This window comes from Diadema setosum, chromosome 5 (assembly GCF_964275005.1).
Source record: "Diadema setosum chromosome 5, eeDiaSeto1, whole genome shotgun sequence".
Taxonomy (NCBI): domain Eukaryota; kingdom Metazoa; phylum Echinodermata; class Echinoidea; order Diadematoida; family Diadematidae; genus Diadema; species Diadema setosum.
In genome coordinates this window covers 20,520,007-20,541,164 of record NC_092689.1, presented here as the reverse complement: position 1 = coordinate 20,541,164, position 21,158 = coordinate 20,520,007, and the positions used below count along the sequence as shown (strand labels likewise).

The window sequence follows — 21,158 nt, the reverse complement described above, 5'->3', positions numbered from 1 at the left end:
TCGTAGCTTTCAGATCGCTTCTTCCGTACGTGCCTTATCCCTATTACCATACACACACAGATGAGAAAGAGAACGGGTGTGCCTCCCGCAGTAAGACATGCAATCAGCACAACAGACTCGCTGAAACTTGAAGGCTTGTCACCTCCGTCCTCGTTAATGATCAACAGGTATGTGCGGTTGTTCGATATCCCAGTGGTCGTCCATGCCGTACATGTTATCTCCGTGCCATTGTCGGTATAGTTAAGCCAGCGATACGTAAGATGACGATGTCTGTGATTCCATTCATCGTCAACAAAAATGCGCGATCCTTCAGAGAAGTGGCGATCGTGTTGGGGATAGATTTGCTCTCCGTTGATGAACCAGTCGTAGGTCTCAATCTGTGGGTCACCTGTTCCGTCACACGTGAATGTATTGCTGTCACCAACAAAATGTGTTCCTGGTGAACTAGTGATTGTCACTTCCGGTAGCATCACTAGGGGTCGCTGAGAGCACGACGGACTGTGGTACACCTTCGAGCCGTTTATTGGCATACAGAGAAACTCGATGCCGTTATCATCCGGCGCCAGCCGCCACTTCACGGTCATCTCGTGATTTGCTGAAAGCTCACTTATGTTGCCAGAAATCTCTCGTCGAAACCAGGCAAGCTGTGGTTGGTTATCGCTATCAAGAGCTCTCGTCGGTTCTGTTCTATCGGATTCATCGCCAGTAATAGTCCCATTGCTGTTTAGATTGGTGGGAGTAGAGATAGCCGACCATTTGCATTTAAGTAAAATGAATTGTCCAACTTTAAACCGAGAAGAGCCACCAACCGGAGAAGACGAACAATACAAGCTGTCGTACAGAGATAATGATGAATGACAGCTTGCCATAAATAATGAGACGAAGAGATGTTTCCAAATGTATTTCATCTTGCAGGGCTTGCAAAAAGATAAACAAACAAACAAAACAAAAAACACTTCCAGCAGAATAAAAGCACCCGCTCACAAAATGTAGTAGATCCCGAATTATCCACAATTCGTGACGGGGTGCAATTCAGCGATTGATGACGTGACAAAGGTATGATCCACAGAAAATAAACGAGTAGGTAGCACACGACTTCGACGTTGCGAAACTGCATTCACGTGCTATATACAGTGGACAGTCCAATTCCTCGGGAGCCTATGTTGCCTTTTTAAATCCTCTTCACAGGATTGCGAACGATTTGTGTCTGCTTATTAATTCAAATCAAGAAGGCACGGGAGTCTGTCCCTGATGCTTTGCCTAAATGATGTCGTCTGCAAGTGAACTTGTTTTTGAATCGTCTGCAACCAGTATGGCAAGCCCAGCTGGTTGGCGTAGAATATGCTGAAATGAGTATGTACATGTCTGGTCGGGTGTCCGCCACGCACACACCAGCATAAAAAGTGCCCTATTGTATGATTTGTTGATGAAAATCTGAGGCTGTCGCAGGTTCACAGTGTCCTCTGCGGTTGTTTCGTTTCCGTTGCGCTGGTCCTGAATTTCCGATCGTTTGCCCGAGCCTATCTATCTTTGTGCTTCCACCTCCATGACAGGTTTGTTGGAGTAAATCTATTGTTACGTGCGAAGCAGGATTTAGAAAAAAAAAATCACATCAGTTTCACCTGTAATTAAAGATTGTCACAAAATGCACAATTTATTTCGACGATGCTGAGGCGAGGAAGAATGTGTATGTGTGTGTGTGTGCACGAGCGTATGGATTGTCAATCTATTGGTCAGTTTTGAACGGACTAATTAACTGTCCAGTTTCATAATGATATGCTGAAAGTTGGATATTCCTAATCTACAAACATATGTAATTCGCTATACTTTAATAAAGATTACTTGACAGGTTTGATTCAAATACTGCTAGACTTCTTGAGTAATGGTCATGAAACGTGGAGAAGACGAGTCCACTGAAGCTTATGTGACGTTCAGGTGGCAACATTCATTCGATTAAAATTGTAGATGATAATCATGCCAACGAAGGTCCGTTACTCTAATCCCATGGTCTCAGTCGTTATCTGGCTATTGCAGTCAGGGTCCCGTTTCATAAAACTTGTTATCAGTAACAACTGTCACATTTCTATGACAAATTTGCTCTCGGCCAATCGGATGCGAGAATTTCAGTATTAAACTTAACAATCATCGTAACTTGTTACTAGTCCACGAGCATTAGGTCAAAATAGGCTCAAACCTGGACATTTTTGGTAACAAGCTGATTTTTTTCTTTCAGGATAGGTCCAGAAATATGTATAGAATAAAATTCCTCAATAATCCTCCTTGAGCGTTTTCCGCAATCCAAGATGGTGTCCAAAATGGTCGCCATTTCGAAAAATCCTTATAACTTTTCAACCACAGAACCCAAATACAAAAATTAAATGTCTAAATATATGTTTTTAAGGATGAAGAATGCAATATAATACAAATCAAGAGATGTTGACGCACACAAGTATCATAATCCAAGATGGCGTGCAAAATGGCCATAATTTCCTGAAATTCTTGTAACTTTTCAACCAGGGCCCCGTTGCATAAAACCTTAACCGGAGTTTTTTTCATGGTTAAACCCAGAAACTCCGGTTAAGAATTTTTAACCAGAGTTTTTCCATTGCATAAAGATTTACCGTAGTTTTTCCCCGGTTAATGGTTGAAAAACTCAGGTTATTTAACCTTAGCTGTCTGACCAAAGGTTACATATAAATTTCTCCGGTTAAGTCTCACTTGTAACCATGGCGGCCATCTTTGAGGCAATAAACCTAGCTGCTCGGAGAAGAGAGCGCGTTTTTCGAGATCGAACGCACCCTTTTGATGTGTTTTCAGACAGCCAAATGTATAAGCTGTACAGATTTACAAGGAACGGTTGCATGAACATCATAGACCGTTTGGCTGGACAACTTCAACCAGAAACGCAGAGAAACAAGGCGCTTTCACCAAGCTTGCAAGTGTTTGTAGCGTTGCGGTATTATGCCACTGGAGCAGTGATTGACGACACGAGCTGCATCCATGGCGTACATCTGTCGACGGCGTCACGAACCATCAGGAAAGTCACCTTGGCTTTGTGTGAAATGAAGGATGAAGTAAGTCTTATTTTGATCTTCATTCATAATAATTGTTTGGTTGTAGATAAGGCTGTTTTTATTAATGAGAACATTCAATCATTGACTGTGAATGTGAGCTTGACACCCATTGTTTTGACTAGGCTTTGCGTGTAGAGTATACTATACAAATTTACAAATATCCCAGCATTTATTACATAAATGTACTACGACATAAATAGTACTAGTGTGATAGAAGTCTACCTGAAGGTCTAATGAAGTACAATACTCACACATAGGGTCTAGCTACTAGTACGGTACTGACCGAGCGAGCGAGTCTGGTGAAATCCGTCGGTCCACGGTCACACCCCCGCCGCCGGGTACCCTGCACTGACTGACTGAGCAGCGCCGTCCTCGGGCTGTGTAGTAGTGCGCTCCGCGCTGCGTTATGGCTAAATGCAATCTCCCTCCCGAGTTTGTGAACACCAATCATCAACTTAGTCGGAATAGGAATCATGACACTACTCTTGTTGCATTTAAGTTCATGCTAAGTATACTTCACAGTAATACCCACTAGACACAAAAATAGTGTAACGTGAAATGACCACCCATCCTTACATGCACACGCATCTTCGGTCATCGTATGTAACGTAGTCCGATAAGTACAGATTTGCGTAGGGTTAAATGTATACTGCCAGCAAGGGCTACGAGCGTAAGGGTATGTACGTCGTGTCTCTGTGAGCGAGCTGAGCCTTCTCAGGCTATGGCATGCATGGTGCACGTCATGCACGCGCACCTGTTGGCGTGTTGGAACTTGGATTTTTAAATTTATAAGCCCTAAATAATCCATTTTTTGTCGTAAATGCCCTATGCTCACCTTCGGTTCTGACAGTACCGGTAATTTGACCATTCGGTTCCCAGCAGGCAGCATTTCTTTTTTTGAGCTTCTGTGGCAACAGTCTGTAAACAGCTGCAGCAACGCAGCGAGGAGATACACCACTGTGCACTGTAGTTATGTTCATGTAATAATGCATTACAGCATATGCACAGTTAGCTCACATATCTATCTCTATGGTAACTATACTAAATCGATAGTACAGGAACAAGAGATCGCTCGCTAAATCGATCGCGCAGTAAGCCAGTCAAATTAAAGGACTACTTGACCTTCACATAGACATGTGGATTGAGTGAATGCAGTAATATAAATAGAACACATCAGCAAGGGTTTGAGCAAAATCGGACAATTCGTTTGAAAGTTATTATCAAAGTGAGGTTTCTGCGAAGTCAATGCTGGATGAGAAGACAGCTATACAACTTACGCTATCATACGATAAAAATAATTCTAGATATTTTCACTTCTCTCGCATAATAAATGAAATATTAAATTTCCTCTTTCAGAAGGCAAGGGAGAATGTTACCACCCTTAATGCGATATAATTATGTCATTGACAAGTCGAGAAAATGTGTACCATACTTTTTTTTTCTAAAAGTAATATTTCATTAATTTTTTCTTTATATTTTCGTTATAATCACTGTAGGCCTACACAATCCATATCATTCACTGCAGTATAGTCCTCTTATCCAGCATGCAGTGATTGTGCAAATACATTATTTAATTTCATAACTTTTGAATGGGTTTTCTGATTTTCATTGCATTTGTTCCTTAGCTACCTATACTTGATTGACTAAAAGACCTCTACAATGACAGGAGAGTGTTTATGTTTTAAATGATATTTTTTATCACGTATGTATATACATCTTACAAATGCACTGAAGTTCTTACTTCTTAATGTTTCAAAGATATTATTTAACCCCTGCTTGATCCAGAAAAATGGGCAAATATCCATGGTCTGGTGCCATATTCCACGAGGCTGTAGGCTGAATGGAATATGGCGCCAGACCGTAGATATTACCAGTTCGTAAGAAAAAGCACGGGGTAACGATTTTATCTTCTTAAGTGTATAAGTGCTAACGTTCTTCTGGCTGATTTCCTCTTGTGAATGTTGTTGAAATTGCCGGCTGTCTCACGAGTTGATTATGCGCTCACACATACATGCACACCTAGCTGTGTAATATCATAACGTCATATCACGGAATACGGAAAGTTATTCAGTGGTTGGTCCGAGTGTGATTGATCAATGAGATTACAGATATCACGCTCACTAAAATAATAATATGAATATAAATATATATATATATATGTATATATATATATATATATACATATATGTATATATGAAAACTCTCGTAAATAACTCTGGATCCAGCTTCAGGAAGAATTTGCATAAATAAGAGATGTCTGCTTTAGATCATGCGATTGAATGGGAAATAATATTGGCCCAGTTAATACATTAAAAATTGCCTCCTAAAGGTCAAGTGCCTCCATAATGTAGTTATGAGTATATAATGTCTCCCATAAGCTGGATCCATAGTTATAATGTATATGATATAAAGTCTATATACTGAGAGAGATAGAGAGAGAGATGGCATAGAATCTATATACTGAAAATATAAAATCTTATTGTTCATCAACAGGTGATCAAGTTTCCGGAAACAATGGCGGAGGTAAGGGCAGCCCAGATTGGTTTCTACGAACTTGCCGGATTCCCGAATGTCGTTGGGGCGATCGACTGCACACACGTCGAGCTCCATGGTGCTCCACTTGGCGACGACGAATATGTATTCGTCAATAGAAAAGGGAAGCATTCCATCAATGTGCAGATTGTATGTGACTGGAAATACAAAATAACAAATGTGGTGGCGAGGTGGCCGGGTTCCACACACGACAGCCGGATCTTGAGGGTCAGTATATACGTGGCATGAAAGATGGAATTGGCTTGAAATCAATTTATCCTAAAAAGTTATTTATGTCATTATCTTTTCATGCTCACATGATAAAAAGCAAGCAAACATCATATTCATGAGGTCTGTACTATCAAGAGTGTAAGTTAGGAAAGACCAACACAGCGATGCATGAACTCTCATTTCCTACTTTATGTCATAATTATTGTAGTTTATAGAAACATGAATGCTGTGTGCAGAATAAATCTTTAAATAAAATGTACTTATAATTTAATAAGTTGGTAATTTCTGAAACATAATAAAAAAGTATTTAGAAATTTCAGTCACTCTCATTTTCTTTTCCCTTTTGCCCAATCATCTATTTCATTTTTTATCAATGTTTACATAAATCTTTTCATTACAGAACAGTGTCCTGGAAAGGAGATTCAGAGAAGGGGAACTCGAAGGAATCCTTGTTGGAGACTCGGGGTATAGACTGCAAACTTGGCTCATGACTCCATTGCGAGACCCACAGACTAATGCTGAAAGGGCATACAACCGGTAAGTAAAGAGAAAACTTGAGTGATAATCTCAAATACTGATAACAACAGTTGCTTTATTGCTATCAAATATCAATATTCAGAAATTCTACAATAAAATAATACAATTTCATGTATATGTAAGCATATGATTTCTTCATATACAACTCTCGCAATAAGCATTTACCTAAACACCACTGTTGTTGAAATGGCAATTAGAAAAGTTAAATGCAAGTTTTACTGTCAAATGCAAGACTATAATTTCCGGGTGAATATTCAATCTCCATACCAACATCCATTTCCATTAACTCATGTTAATATATTACAGTTTGAATATCACCATTATGCTGTTTTGATGTATGGTAATATTTCATTCTTCTGCATGTAAAGATATCATAATAATCTAGCTGAAACATACCTTGTGTAAAAAAACACTTCTTTCCCTAATATAGAACAAAAAAAAAAAAAAAACAACAACAACTTACTGCAACCCAACTGCCATGTCTGAATGAGAGTTAAAGGGATCGTGTAGTTTTGGTTGAGACCTAATTTAAGGTTTCTAAATTTTTTTGGTGAGATAATGAGAAATATCTTATGAAATATGAAAGAGCGTGTAATTCCATGAGGAATTCAATGTTTATTTGATGAAAAGTGATTTAAACATGGGTGAGATACCCAAAAAAGAGCAATTCGAATGAAATGTGGGACCCACACTTTCTTACGATCTCTTTGTTTTTCACACTTTGTTTTTGGATGTTTCAGTCCTTTCTAACCCAATATTAATCAAATAAAATTTGAAGTCCTCTTAAAATGGTTTGTTCTGCACTACATCATTCTCATGTGCACCAATATTGTGCCATCATTTTAACCTCGTCAAACTAAATCTAATGATTATTAACTTTCGATGTCATTATTTCATACAGCGCACACTGCAGAACACGGATTGTGATAGAGCAGGTCAATGGACAGGTAAAGAATAAGTTCCGTTGCTTATTAGGACAGGGAATCCAAATGGCCGCTGACAGGGCATGTGATGTGATTGTAGCCTGTTGCGTGTTGTACAACGTAAGCAAGGACTTAAACGAACCTCAAGTACAGATTGAAGAGGATGCACCTGAAGAGGCTGATGACGAAGAGCAAGATGGACATGAAGCAACTGGAACAGCGCTCAGAAGAGATATCATCAACAACTACTTTTCATAAATGAATGGAAAGTAAATGCTCACTCATTACCCTACATGGTAACATACATGTACATTGTATATCTCTTAAGTGGAGATTTGCACTGAAGGCTATGACTGAAAATACTGTTCTGAAATGAGAAATTACTAATATTCATTCCATCTTTCAAGGAAAAAAAATATAATCATCTTGCAAGTTTCTCTATTACAGATGAGTCAGTGTTTTAAATAACATCTGCATCAATTGCTTGTTACCAGCTTACTGGAATGCACTGAACTAGATAGGATTCAAAATGACCGTTAGATGTCAAAGATTGCATCACATTAGAATCTTAAGTTAGCCTACATCATTTGGGCATTTTAAGGGGCAGTGGGTATCATGCCCACCTCATTATCACAAGTTCATGTCATTTTGATATGCTTCTGATTAAACTTTGGTTATAATGTTTGACTGTAAAAATGTTAAGAATCGAAGTTTGCTCCAGATTATTGCAGAGGGTGGGGTTTACCTTGTTGAAGAAATGTCATTGAAATATTTTCAGGAATCATAAACTTCACATTTGAGTCAAATGAATAATTAAGAAGTGAAGTGGAAAACAATAAGAAAACAATAGAACTAGATATGGAACAGAAAATTCATGACCCTATCAAATGTAATTTATAACATCCCTTAGAATGAGGGGTAATGCTCTTGCGTATTTGCAAACTTCTTCATTACGATCAGCATTTCCTTGAAAGTGTCAAGGGTCTCCTGCTGTGTTTTGAGCATCGCCTGCTGAATCTCCAGCAGTCGCTCCTGATACTCAAAGTGATTATCTGCCTTCCTTTTCTGTGGCTTGTTTGTGATGGTTTCTTCCACATCCTCCTCGATTTCGTTCACGTCTGACGACATGCCCTGGAGGATGGCACATGCCTCAGAATTCTGTGAATGCTGTAAATAGTGTGTAAATAGTGTGAAAATAGCAAGCAGAAAGCCAAATTCTTTGATATTGGTAAAAACCTCAATGAGTGTTGTGGTCATCAATTAATGTAAAATGTCTGACTGGATCTCATTTAGTTTAACTTTAATGTATCATCTCAATCACATACACAAACGCATGCCTGTAAAAACTTTATTTGTTGTCACCTGAAATATGAGAAAAGACAAGAGTATAGATTGCAATACCAATTGCACAAGACACCAAAGCCTGACAAAAGTGCCCAAGAACATGGAACATGATGTATTGTCTGAGGTAAAACATTGTATGCAATATTATTGTATCATTTAAGAATGAACGCAAAGGTTGATATAATAAACTATCTACAATGTGCATGTACACTTCAAGATTTCACTTTGTAGGTAATATAGCTGTACGTCATTCTCACTGTTTTGCATTGTTTCAATTTAGATATTTTGTAATTGTTGTAATTAATTTTTTAAGGAATAATTCCATTTTTTTTAAAATCATATTTCAGTATATGGCATATCAGAACTTATTACATTTTGTGTGATCACACTGCTATTGGTATTGCCTTTAAAACTCCAATTGAAAGCATAAATATGTTTTGGAACTGCATGTCCCTAGCAAGTTGAATCCAATGGTGTTATGATTTATGCTGATGTTACGGGGTTTGCATATACTTCTGTTGGTCAACAAGGGAGTATGGTAATATCATGGTCTTCATAATTTCCTACAAACATAATTATCTTAAGTGCACACTTCTTGATATATCGAAAACAAATAAAGAAATGAAAAATGTACCCTATACATTTGTTAATAGATTGTTCTCTTTAAAAAAGTGTATAATTGAATATTCATTATAATAACATAACGCTGATTTACTTTACTACTCAGTATCACATCCAGAACATATTAAGACAAGGGAGTAACTTAGAATTGAACAGGTTATGATTTCTTGACTTCTAAGAGAACATTTGTCACATAAAACATGAAAAATGTAATGCACATTCAGACACATTATGTTAACTACAGACAACAAAACAAGTTCTATCATGAAGTGGATGGGGAGACACAATGAAGAAAACAGGTTTGGTAAGCTGTCAATCAGGGAGTCATACAATGAAAGAGGTGACTGGGTTAAAAAGGGAGGGGGTTACAAAAGTCGTGAGCAAAAGAGTGTGTGAGGTTGACTTAAAAGAAGGGAAACCTGTGAAGGATGAAAAGAATCAGCGAGCAAGATAAGACAAGAATGTGAACATCACAATGAAGAGAGATTTGGGGTGAAATTAGATGAATGGGTAAATACACTATATTACATACACAAACTCACATACACACACATGCACACACACACACACACACACACACACACAAGCACACACACATCACATATGTATGTATGTATATACTTATATATATACCTATATATAAGTAATTTACAACCACACACAAATCACATAATGCATACAAGCACTATGTGTGTATGTATGTTAGTAAGTGAAATGAGATTATGGAAATGAGAGGAGGAAGTTGCTAGAAATAACATTTATTACATGGGGTAAATGAGCATCGAGAGCATGGGTTAAATTGATGGGGGCAGCACTCCAAGAAAACTGCACTCAGCCTGATGTAATTTTACGGTTAGTTTATTCATCCTTTAAATCATTGAGAAACAATGAACATAGTTGAGGGTAAAAAAAAAAAATGGCTTCAAAAGAAAATAATGATATTCGGCTGGAGAGATTTCTCTCAATAATTCCTAGCAACAGCAAGTACAGTGCACTTGCAACTGGCTGTCTCATACTACAGAATTTAAAATGGTGTCATCATATCTTCATTAAATTAGTTATTCTAGCAAAGTATGCTGAATGAATTCGAAATGTAAGCCAATATAACATCATTGATACTGCAATCCCTTGAAATACATTTAATGTGTAATCACAATCACATTTATGGCTGCAATTGTACCTTTTTCAAACCAATTTAAAGATGATACATGTATAAAGTCTTGTTACCTCAAAAGTTTCCCTGGGTTTTCTTGCCTTAGTTTGTGTTTCAGGTTAAAGGACCTTTCATATAACTAACACTGTGAGACTTACTCTCCCCAAAGTGGTCTCATGTCTTAGAAATCAAGCATTAATGGTTTCGTACAATACGTGTATATTGATTCTCGTGGTACCGCGTCGAGTCAAACAGCTCGTTCGAATTTTTCAGAGCCCGCTCTAATCTGGTATGAAACCATTATTGCATAATTACGAAGACATGAGAGCACTTTGGGGCAAGTAAGTCTCACAGTGTCAGTTATATGAAACACAAACTAAGACAAGGAAACTCAGGGAACCTTTTGAGGTACCAAAACTTTACATTATCTTTAAATGTCAAACTTATCTGCTCTTTTAATAAAACAACTTTTGGTTGAAATCACTGCTTTTACATTTCCACACATTTAACACATTTGACTGAAAGAAATAAACGAAACATTTCTCTACAACCCTACAATGGGCCTATTCCTCGAGCAAAACTCTCTCCTGTACAGTTCGCTGTTCTAAAATTGATATTGTATCATTGATTTTGGTGATGCTTGATGAGCTTATATATTATTAATTTCATGCAAAATTTTCCCTTGCAAGGTCTAAAAAGAGCAGTTCCTGCTATTGCTTAAGAGGGATAATACAAACAAGGCAAGTGTCATAATGTGTCTCGCCCATTTCCGTACACGAAATGTACGCGAATGGGATCTAACAGATTATAAAAAAAAGAGATAACAGATAAACGGAGATATAAAAGGGTTAAAATTTATGGGAAAAAAAGAAACGTGCCACAAAAACTAAACATTGGGCCCTTTTAATTCGTTCACCCCTGCCTGTGACCTTTGACCTTGTGGTGACCATCCACTCCCCAAGGGACATCTACCATCCAAGTTTGGTTATAAATACACCTATGGATCAAAAGTTATGACCCATAACAGAAATGCACCATAAAAACTTAACATTGGGCCCTAAAGTTCATTGACTCCTGCCTGTGAGCTTTGACCTTGACGTGACCTTCATGTATGGTGAAATGTGGAACTATGTATGACCCCTCTTCCCTCGAAGTTTGAATGCAATTGAAGCCCAGAGTAAAGAGTTATTGAAGTTTGTTTAGCGTTACGAACGGACGAAGGACAGACGGACGAAGGACAGACGGACGACAGACAGACGGACTGACGGACAGATGACGGGTGGACAAACAATGGACGACGGATGGACGGATGGACGGAAGACGGACGGACGGACAGACGATGCAGTCAATCCCATAGTCTCCCCTCACCTACGGTGGACTCGACAAAAAGTAGGAATAAAGTCGGAACATAATCTCTAAATAAGTAGAAAATAGTAGGACATGAGAGGAAAAGATTAGGGCATTATAGGAAAAAATTAGGAATAAATCAGGACATGTGCCATTGTTTTTGTTTGTTTTTTTTTTTAGTAGTTTTCGTTGATAATCACCTGAACTCTTCATGGTACATGTTAATCTTCATTTGTACTCACAACCCTGCTGCCTCAGCCTCACTTTTGCTCATAGGAGACCCTGAAAAATACAACAAAGGCATAAATTTTTAGAACAATGTAATGCATGTTCAATAGTTCAGGCAATACAAATCTTGATCACTTATACCTGCATAGAGAACACATCATTCTGTGATTGACATAAATGCCTACCATATGATATCATTACCGCACAAAATATGACATATACATTCCATGATGTGAGGGTTATACATTAATGCTTAAGGTATGTTATACGCTTCCAGTTAAAAGATGACAATTCTTATCTACATTTTGAATGTTTGGGCATTGTACAGATATATGTGTTTTACCAAAATTTGGAAAAGATTACAAATATTGGTATTTGACAAAAGCTATAAAAAATGACACTTTTATCTACATTCATTTAAAATTGTGTTGTTTCATTTCAAAATGTGAAGGATACTGGAAATAAGGATGTGAGCACAATGCATGTTTTCAAATATTCCAAAATGACAGGATAATTTAAACTATGTACACTGTACTTACATGTTGCACTCAGTATTAATCTCTGAGAGAACATGTTATCACATTACGTTCTTTATCAATCATACAGGCAGGACATGCATGAAGAAGGGGTTGTCTCATGACATAGAAGCCTTACAAAGTGAAATTATATCTACTATTAAATGCATCAACACCTTTGTTTTGCAAATCTTAGCCCATTACAGTTCTACACACTCAAATACTGTGAGATTTCTAGTTTTTGTATCTACCATCTGCCCGTGACTCAAACAGATATTACAAGTCATTCAAAACTCATTAGTCTTGCTTTTAAAGTTTTAAATTTGACAAATTTTGCCACTAACATTTTCTTTCCTTGAACTCTTGAAAAATGATAAAACTTATGTAACCCAGGTGTTTTTTTATTTAGCCTCAGTAATATGCAAGTTTTATGCAAATTGGTCCCTACAAATCCATTTTTTTTTTTTTTTTTTTTGGGGGGGGGGGGCATTACTCATTCTCACATCAACCAGATCTAGTTTTTGTAGAGAAAACCTTCCTTGCATGTAAAGTTTGTCAAATTGCAATCGTTGTTAATTATTATAGAAAAAAGGATTTCAGGTAAAAGGGATGTGAAGGTGTTATTTATTGTTTTGATACAAATCTTATAATTTTTGTGGTAAACCATATTAAAGCAAAGGAAATTTCTGGTTTCAGAGGATTTGCATGCCGGGACATGCATGAAAAATGATATACTGGAATTCTACATACATTAAAACAGGCTGTAGGCAGCATTTTTTCCCTCAGTTGTATTCATTGGAAGTCACATGTCAATTCATACTTGTTAGTGTATGGCAAGCTTACCAGGTAATTTTCAGAGATGATGAGAGCTGGTTGAGCGCTACTCCAAGTCCCAGTCTATGCTGCAAAATCAGTGGGATCAATCACATCTGCATAGGAGCAAAAGCTGAGGCTGGCAGCAGTCTTGTGGTTGATTGGTCTGTGTTATCCTCTTTCATGCTGAAGAGGCTCTCCCCACCATTATGAATCTGCAACTAGAGTCTACTCATAATTTCTGAATGTCAGCTATTCAAGTAGCCTTGCACAATTTTTTCCCCGGGCATTTTTAAGCACAAAACTAGGAATAAGTAGGATTTTAAGAAAAAAAAAAATCCCAACAACAACTAGAAAAAGTATGGACATCACTGAAAAAAAGTAGGAAAAATAAGTTGAAAATAACTTGAAAATAAGTTTGTTGTTAGTAATAAATCTAATGTATGTTGAGGCCAGTGAGTTGCATGGTGCCAAGCTGTCTCCTAAAAAAGCTGTCTCCTAAAAAAAGTAGGAAGAATAAGTTGAAAATAACTTGAAAATAAGTTTGTTGTTAGTAATAAATCTAATGTATGTTGAGGCCAGTGAGTTGCATGGTGCCAAGCTGTCTCCTAAAAAAGCTGTCTCCTAAAAAAATTAGGAAAAATAAGTTGAAAATAACTTGAAAATAAGTTTGTTGTTAGTAATAAATCTAATGTATGTTGAGGCCAGTGAGTTGCATGGTGCCAAGCTGTCTCCTCCACAGTTTCTCTCTGCTCATTCAGGCTGTGTCCAGATGAGTACCTACAAATCTGACACACTGTAGAATCATGTCTAAAAAATTATAATTTAAGATTAAACTGGTGGCCAAGTGGAATGACGATGATGGCTGTGTTGACAGTGCATTCTGTACCGTCTACATGACTGTCTCTTGAGGATGATCTTGGTTCCCCCTATATACAGGATCATACAAATTTTGCAAATGATGAGAACATTAGTTGTAGTGTTATTGACATTGCCCTTAGAATGGTGAAAGAGGTTTGTAGATTTGTTGATGAAAGTGTCACCCTCATGGATGATTGTATCAGTTGGCTTTGCATTTGAAGGCACTATGCTGCATGGAAGAAGAATGGTTGAGGAGAGAGGTACTTCAGCACGAACGATGACATCCTTGACATTTCCAGGGTCTCAAAAATTTGGTGGTTCCCGTGAAAGATACTGAGGAGAGGATGTCTCTTCAAGAGTCTTGCATAGGATGGATATTCAAAATCATTGCCACAGGTATGGAGAATTCTCATGGGGGGGGGGGGGGGCAGGTACAGTACATAAAGGGCAGTAATAGTGGGTATCTGTGAGTTCAGTGTAGAGAGTACTACTGACATAGTCAGGCTCCTTCATAACTTTGAAATTGAGGAAGTTGTTCTTTTCTGTAAAAGGGCAAGAACAAATGATCTTATCTATCATGATGAGGGCATATAATTACCAGAAACCATTACAATACTAACTAGACAATTGTAATCTGACATCATACAGCTAACCTGTTGGCAGGCACCAGTCTCTGCCTCCTCTCCTTTGATCCCAAACCTCACAGTGTCTCTCATAGAGGCCAACACCATTTCCATAGTGTCCTTGTGCACGAACTCTCCTCCACCTAAGGATTCATTACTTCAGGTTTTATAAACTTTTTTGCAAAAGCATGCTATTTGAAGAGTCAAATACCATAATTTCAAATGTTTTAATACACATAAATTCAAAAATAATATGATCCATCGACTTGCAACTCGTTAAAGTTGTATTACATGACATCATGTCTATATGAATGGAAATCAAATTTAAAAAAGATGTTGAAAAAAATGCCATCCATTTTCCCTTTTTTCTTCAAACTGTTAATACATTTAATGAAACCCATCATGGAACTTTCAAAATTTTCAAGAAAAAGGGCAGTTATCAACGCTGTGGACATATGAGCTTAACTTCTTTTTTTTTTATATATTTCAATTATTAGATAAATTTTGTAATTCACAAAACTGCATTGTCAATCTATTGCAGGCATTAGTTTTCTCAATGCACAAACAAAAATGAAGTAAAAAAAAAATGTTAAAGAGTCTCTTTCTAGCATGAAAATATAAGTCAAACTACCTGTTCGATTTCTGTCTTCTTCATACTTCTTCGCTCTTTTCTTCAGGTCGCTCCACAGGATTCTCATCTCTGACCCGCTTCTTCCAGGACATCCGATAGCAGCCATCTGACGTGCAAGGGTATCCCAGCATTCTCTACGCTGCTTTGACACCTTTGAAATGTTTGATGAATGTCAATAAAGAAGACAGTAATTTTTCCCTTTCAGAAAACATCAATATTTTAATTATTATCAAATTGATCCTTGATAATAACTTTCTTAATATCTTTAACATACTCACAAAAGTGCATTTTAAAATGGAAACACTTGCCGAGTGGATAATGCAAGATATAACATATCACTATTTCCATTATTGAGTACAACAAAGCATGCAGATGTATCCACAATACGTGGAAACTGATAATTTACATTGCACTGTAATACAGAGCTTATCAAAAAAGGTAACCCAACTTTGGAGGGCTACCATTTTGTAATTTGTCTGCTATGAAGAGCACAGTGTTGGTTGTGAGGAAAGGGGAACTATTCCTCTCTGTATTGATCCTTAATTATGTTGACAATTTTCATGCATGACTGATTATATGAACGTTAAAGACAACAATGACAAATTGCACTTTTTTCAAGTTTACGTGTTATTGCTAGGTACACCAGCCTGTACGAATGTAGGTTTGTATTTAGGATTTGTGTTTAGGGTTTTTCTTTAGGTTTTCTCCTAACATTTTATGGTCCATAACCTTGAAAATGGCCTTTCGTTCGATAACTTGGTCAATCCCACAGACGGCAACTCACACAGTCCATTTTCTCTGTTCATATTCAAGACATAGCTCCCAGTGACAAACCATTTCTTGAATATTATAAGACAGTAAATTGGACAATGGTTAAGCCCTAATGGGAAGGACCAAGTTATCGACAATAGGGTATTGTTGAAGGTTGTGAACCATAAAACGTTAGAAGAGACCCTAAAAACACGAATCTGCAGTCGTGCAGGCTTGCCCGATATTTTGACCACTTCCAATGAAAGATCTCATCCATGCAGCGAGACATGCATTGTTCCTTTGCAATAACATTTAATCTTGGAAAAAGTGCAATTTGTCATTGTTGTCTTTGAAGTTCATTTGCTCAATCATGAATGACAATTGTCAACATAATTATCAATACAAAGAGGAAGAGTTCCCCTTTCCTTACAAGCAACATTGAGCTCTTCATAGCTGACAATTAAGAAATGGTGACCCTCCAAAGTTGGATTACCTTTTTCCGAAACGATCTGTATCTTGTTGGTCATTAATAAAACTTTTTTAACTTTTTAAAGTTTGAAAAAGAGACAAGTGTGGTGATTACCCTCTCACAGCCACTTGCCGGCTGGCCAAATAGACGCATGTGGTTCTCAGCCACGTAGTCACAAACAAATTTGATTTGTGGTGTAGTGTACTTCTCCCTCCTCTTCTTTAGCATCGCAGAAGTCTATGCAGATAAGAGAAGTAAAAACTGCTAGTGAACATGGTACTCATTTAGGATTTATGAATCCTTGTACAAGTGGACTTGATAAAACCTATACATTTGTGATATCGTTAAAAAAATTATATAATTTTGTCATCCACTGTTCCACTATCAAATACATCAGCCTTAACAGAACTGCTATCATAACTGACATTTATGACAATTTTTTGCATTTATATCTCTTGATTAATATGAACATAAATAATCAACCTTGTTTGATCTTAACATGAATAACATGAGGTGTAGTTTTAGTGTTAGGGTTGCATACTTTGCCATGTTATTTCACAGTGCGTCTTTTCAAATCAAAATGAAGATGATGATATGGGCCTAAACCGTCCTTTACTTTAAGGTAATGCAGTGTATATTGACAGAACGTTGTATGCTCAATTAATTGTAAGATAAAGGTTTTAAACCTAGGTTTTAGCATCAGACATGTTTAGGGTTTAAAGTTGTATTGTAAGCATTTATGTTACATTAAAATTATGGCTTTATACATGCATGGCGAGGTTATTCAGGTTATGTTCAGCCATATCCTAACTTCATGCTTTACCTCAACCCTGACTACAAACCAAAAATTTACCCTAATTGTAATCAAAAATTTTCATACAAGTGTACATACTTCTTCTGTCTTGTAAGCATAGCAGCTCCATAGTAGAAGAAAGAAGGTAGCATTAATTCATTATGTCTCTGGGGTATGGATTTTATGAAGAATTTTCTTTTACTGTTACAGCTATACAACGTGTACGTCGGGTCTATCACTTAATTATTGGACACTATCACTACATTAGGGTCGATGGACATCGTGCTATAACTGACCCCTCAATGAAATGTTTTTGAAGGCAATTGATGGTGTTCTACTCTAGCAAAAGATTATCTCCTTTCAACCTAAGTACAATCTGTTGAATAGAAGAAACGTTGTAACATAAATGAGTACCGGTAGCATACAAATTGTGGTAACGGTACTTCAATGTAGATTCATGTTTGGTACCACGGTAGTCCCATTTCTTATCTTCAACTGTCTTCAAGTTATACCTAGTTGTAGAGAATCATGTAGGATCTTTAAAAAATGATGATATTCCAGATGCAATCAAACGTACTTGGTATCGGTATTAACAGTATACTGTGGTACTGGGTTGTAGTAGTTAAATAATCTTAATAGAAGTGCAACATGTATTACTTACATTTATAGACCTACGTACAATGTAGGTCCATGCATTATGTAAATTTTACAGATAAGTAGATCTATAAGTGGAACAAGTTATAAAAGTACCTATAATATAGGAATTTAGGATCCTCAGGAATTCGTACGCCTACTCCTGTAGTACTTGAGATTACAGCTCCTTATTCCGAAGGTTCATATTCCGCAGGCTCTTATCCAATGATTCATTATTCCAAAGGTTCATTTTTTCAAATTTCATTTCCGGATTAACGAATCTTCAAAATAATGAACTTTCGAAATAACGAACCCTTTTTCATTTTCCGATTAACGAACCTCTAGGTATAGGGAATTTGTGTGTTTCGGATTAACGACCCTTCAGAATAATGAACCTTCAGAATAGCGAACAATCGGAATAACGAACAGCACCCCTACTTGAAGGCACTTAATATCATGAGAATGTAATTCATGTATGAATGATTGAATTTTCTCACTCAGTATGACCCATAACACACAGAAAATTAATGTCAGTGTATTCATGTAACGCTAGTTTACACATTGATTAACTACCCACAGCCATGTTGATACACAGCATGTCACAACATGACAGCGTCCGCTAGGGCTCAGACACATTCTAAGAGTAGGCCTAGGCCTACCCACTGTATATTCTAGAGAAACCACAGTCTATCTAATTACGGATAGGGCCTACCTATGGATGATTCCGACGAACGCAAGCTTTGAGTCTCTGTATCACTTAGTCAGCACTTTTACAAGGTGGAATGCCGTCAAACTTTAAGTTTAAACTTTCAAGGTTCATTTTTCCAATACATGTCCAGACCAACTTCAGAAAATGTCAATGCCTACTACAACAAGACAGTGGGTGCATTTGAAATGTATTTTAGGTTTTTTTGTTACTATTCAGGGTGGTTAGTCCACCGGCCCCCAGGCCAAGTTGCACTATTCAAGGTTTTGGCCTGGAACATCCCTCGCTCCACCGTATGGAAAACTACTAACGTTAGTTAGTACTAACATTAAAGTTTACGGCACTCGCACATCCGAACCCAAACGTAACCGGTCGGTTGTGTTACCGACTCGTGTAGGCATACATGGTGGTAGCTGGCCCTAACGATACCTGTAGTAAGACACTCACTGTTTAATGTTTAAAGTATGTAGGGCCTAACGTTAGATGTACTATACATGTACCATATGGTACTAGGATCTAGTAGTAGTACTGTAGTAGTAGTAGTACTACTACGGTACGTAACGGAGTCTTAGTAAATTACCACTACTAACTATTCACCTGTATTCACCTGTCTAATGTCGGGCTTCTTTATTAATGCCCTCCCACTTTCATCAATTTTTCACTGTAATTCATGTCAACCTGATGCTTCATCTTTATTGCAGTAAATTTAGAGTAATGACTGCTAACGTCTTAGTGCTACTAATAGTAGGCCCTAATCAATGTAAATCTAATCATTCGGCGGATTATAAGAACTTATTGTAGTTAGGCCTAACGTTAACTGGTTAGTACTTCTTTTTTGACACTAATGACAGGATAATAAGTCAATAAGAAGCGCGAAGGCGAAGCGTCTAATGTTACTACTGTATTTCTAGCCCGACCAGACACTGTTACGCTATGCGAAAACAGCCCTGTCGCGATGTACCATGTACAGCGACTGGGCTGTGTATAGTTACTGTATTTCTGACTTGAGCGTCTATGGTCTATTTCTGACTGACCAACTGCTAACGGTTATAGGTTTTGCCCGTGCATTCAGTAGGAAAATTTCTTAAAACATGCTCAAGAATGCGACGGAGAAGTTGGTTCAAATGCATTATGGCCAAATCGTGATATCGTATCGGTTCCCTCTCGTTCTGACCTGCCTGCCTGTGCTGTGTCCACTGGCACCATGTCCATACACATTAGTATGTGCAAGCAAAGATAAAGACAAGTCTAACCCGACTACGACTACGGAGGTTTAAGAAGTCACCATCATGACGAAATAAATTGATAAAAATGCATATTTACTTCATTTGTGTTCGACATGCTCACGCTCGGTGGTGTCCGTCCGGTCCTCTGCCTTGCGCTCGAATGTTTATGTTCGTTTATCGTACGATCGTGAGTCGGCGTCAAATGCAAACAGCTACAAGTATAGCGGATGAATGCAGACGGCAGAATTTGCACACAGACAGTGCGCGCGGAGCTAGCTGACACGGAGGAAATCATGATATCTCCCCCTTTCATCCTCGTTCACGATTATTCAATTAAATGAAGGCCGATATAACGTAACCTTAGTTTTTTAACCAGAGAAATTGACTTAACCATAAAACTCGGGTACACATCTACCGCTAACCTGAGTTTTTCTCAGGTTGTTTATGCAACAGGGCCCTGAACTCTTCATGGTACATGTTAATCTTCATTTGTACTCACAACCCTGCTGCCTCAGCCTCACTTTTGCTCATAGGAGACCCTGAAAAATACAACAAAGGCATAAATTTTTAGAACAATGTAATGCATGTTCAATAGTTCAGGCAATACAAATCTTGATCACTTATACCTGCATAGAGAACACATCATTCTGTGATTGACATAAATGCCTACCATATGATATCATTACCGCACAAAATATGACATATACATTCCATGATGTGAGGGTTATACATTAATGCTTAAGGTATGTTATACGCTTCCAGTTAAAAGATGACAATTCTTATCTACATTTTGAATGTTTGGGCATTGTACAGATATATGTGTTTTACCAAAATTTGGAAAAGATTACAAATATTGGTATTTGACAAAAGCTATAAAAAATGACACTTTTATCTACATTCATTTAAAATTGTGTTGTTTCATTTCAAAATGTGAAGGATACTGGAAATAAGGATGTGAGCACAATGCATGTTTTCAAATATTCCAAAATGACAGGATAATTTAAACTATGTACACTGTACTTACATGTTGCACTCAGTATTAATCTCTGAGAGAACATGTTATCACATTACGTTCTTTATCAATCATACAGGCAGGACATGCATGAAGAAGGGGTTGTCTCATGACATAGAAGCCTTACAAAGTGAAA

At 37.5% G+C, this 21,158-nt stretch overlaps 2 protein-coding genes and 1 long non-coding RNA gene across 5 annotated transcripts; 1 reads left to right on the top strand and 2 right to left on the bottom strand.

The window, feature by feature from the left end:
* Positions 1–2,726: 2,726 nt before the first annotated feature.
* Positions 2,727–7,637, top strand: LOC140228629 (putative nuclease HARBI1). Its single transcript, XM_072308876.1, has 4 exons — positions 2,727–3,074; positions 5,568–5,834; positions 6,238–6,374; positions 7,276–7,637. The coding sequence occupies exons 1-4, from the start codon at positions 2,727–2,729 to the stop codon at positions 7,553–7,555; spliced, it is 1,032 nt and encodes a 343-aa protein (XP_072164977.1). The 3' UTR covers positions 7,556–7,637.
* LOC140228630 (uncharacterized) lies at positions 6,281–20,155 on the bottom strand. Of its 3 annotated transcripts, none has more exons than XM_072308877.1 (5): positions 20,108–20,155; positions 16,767–16,889; positions 15,434–15,584; positions 14,833–14,945; positions 6,281–8,464 (listed from the first exon to the last, which is right to left on the bottom strand). In XM_072308877.1, exons 1-5 carry the CDS (start codon positions 20,123–20,125, stop codon positions 8,204–8,206), a joined length of 666 nt encoding a protein of 221 aa, XP_072164978.1. In that variant the 5' UTR covers positions 20,126–20,155; the 3' UTR covers positions 6,281–8,203. The 3 variants fall into 3 exon arrangements, with proteins under 3 accessions (XP_072164978.1, XP_072164979.1, XP_072164980.1); XM_072308878.1 differs by lacking the exon at positions 20,108–20,155 and adding an exon at positions 17,860–18,794; XM_072308879.1 differs by lacking the exon at positions 20,108–20,155 and adding an exon at positions 17,871–18,794.
* On the bottom strand, positions 10,105–14,812 carry LOC140228631 (uncharacterized). Its single transcript, XR_011901247.1, has 2 exons — positions 13,349–14,812; positions 10,105–12,044 (listed from the first exon to the last, which is right to left on the bottom strand). It is a non-coding gene; the product is annotated as an uncharacterized lncRNA (long non-coding RNA).
* Positions 20,156–21,158: the final 1,003 nt, after the last annotated feature.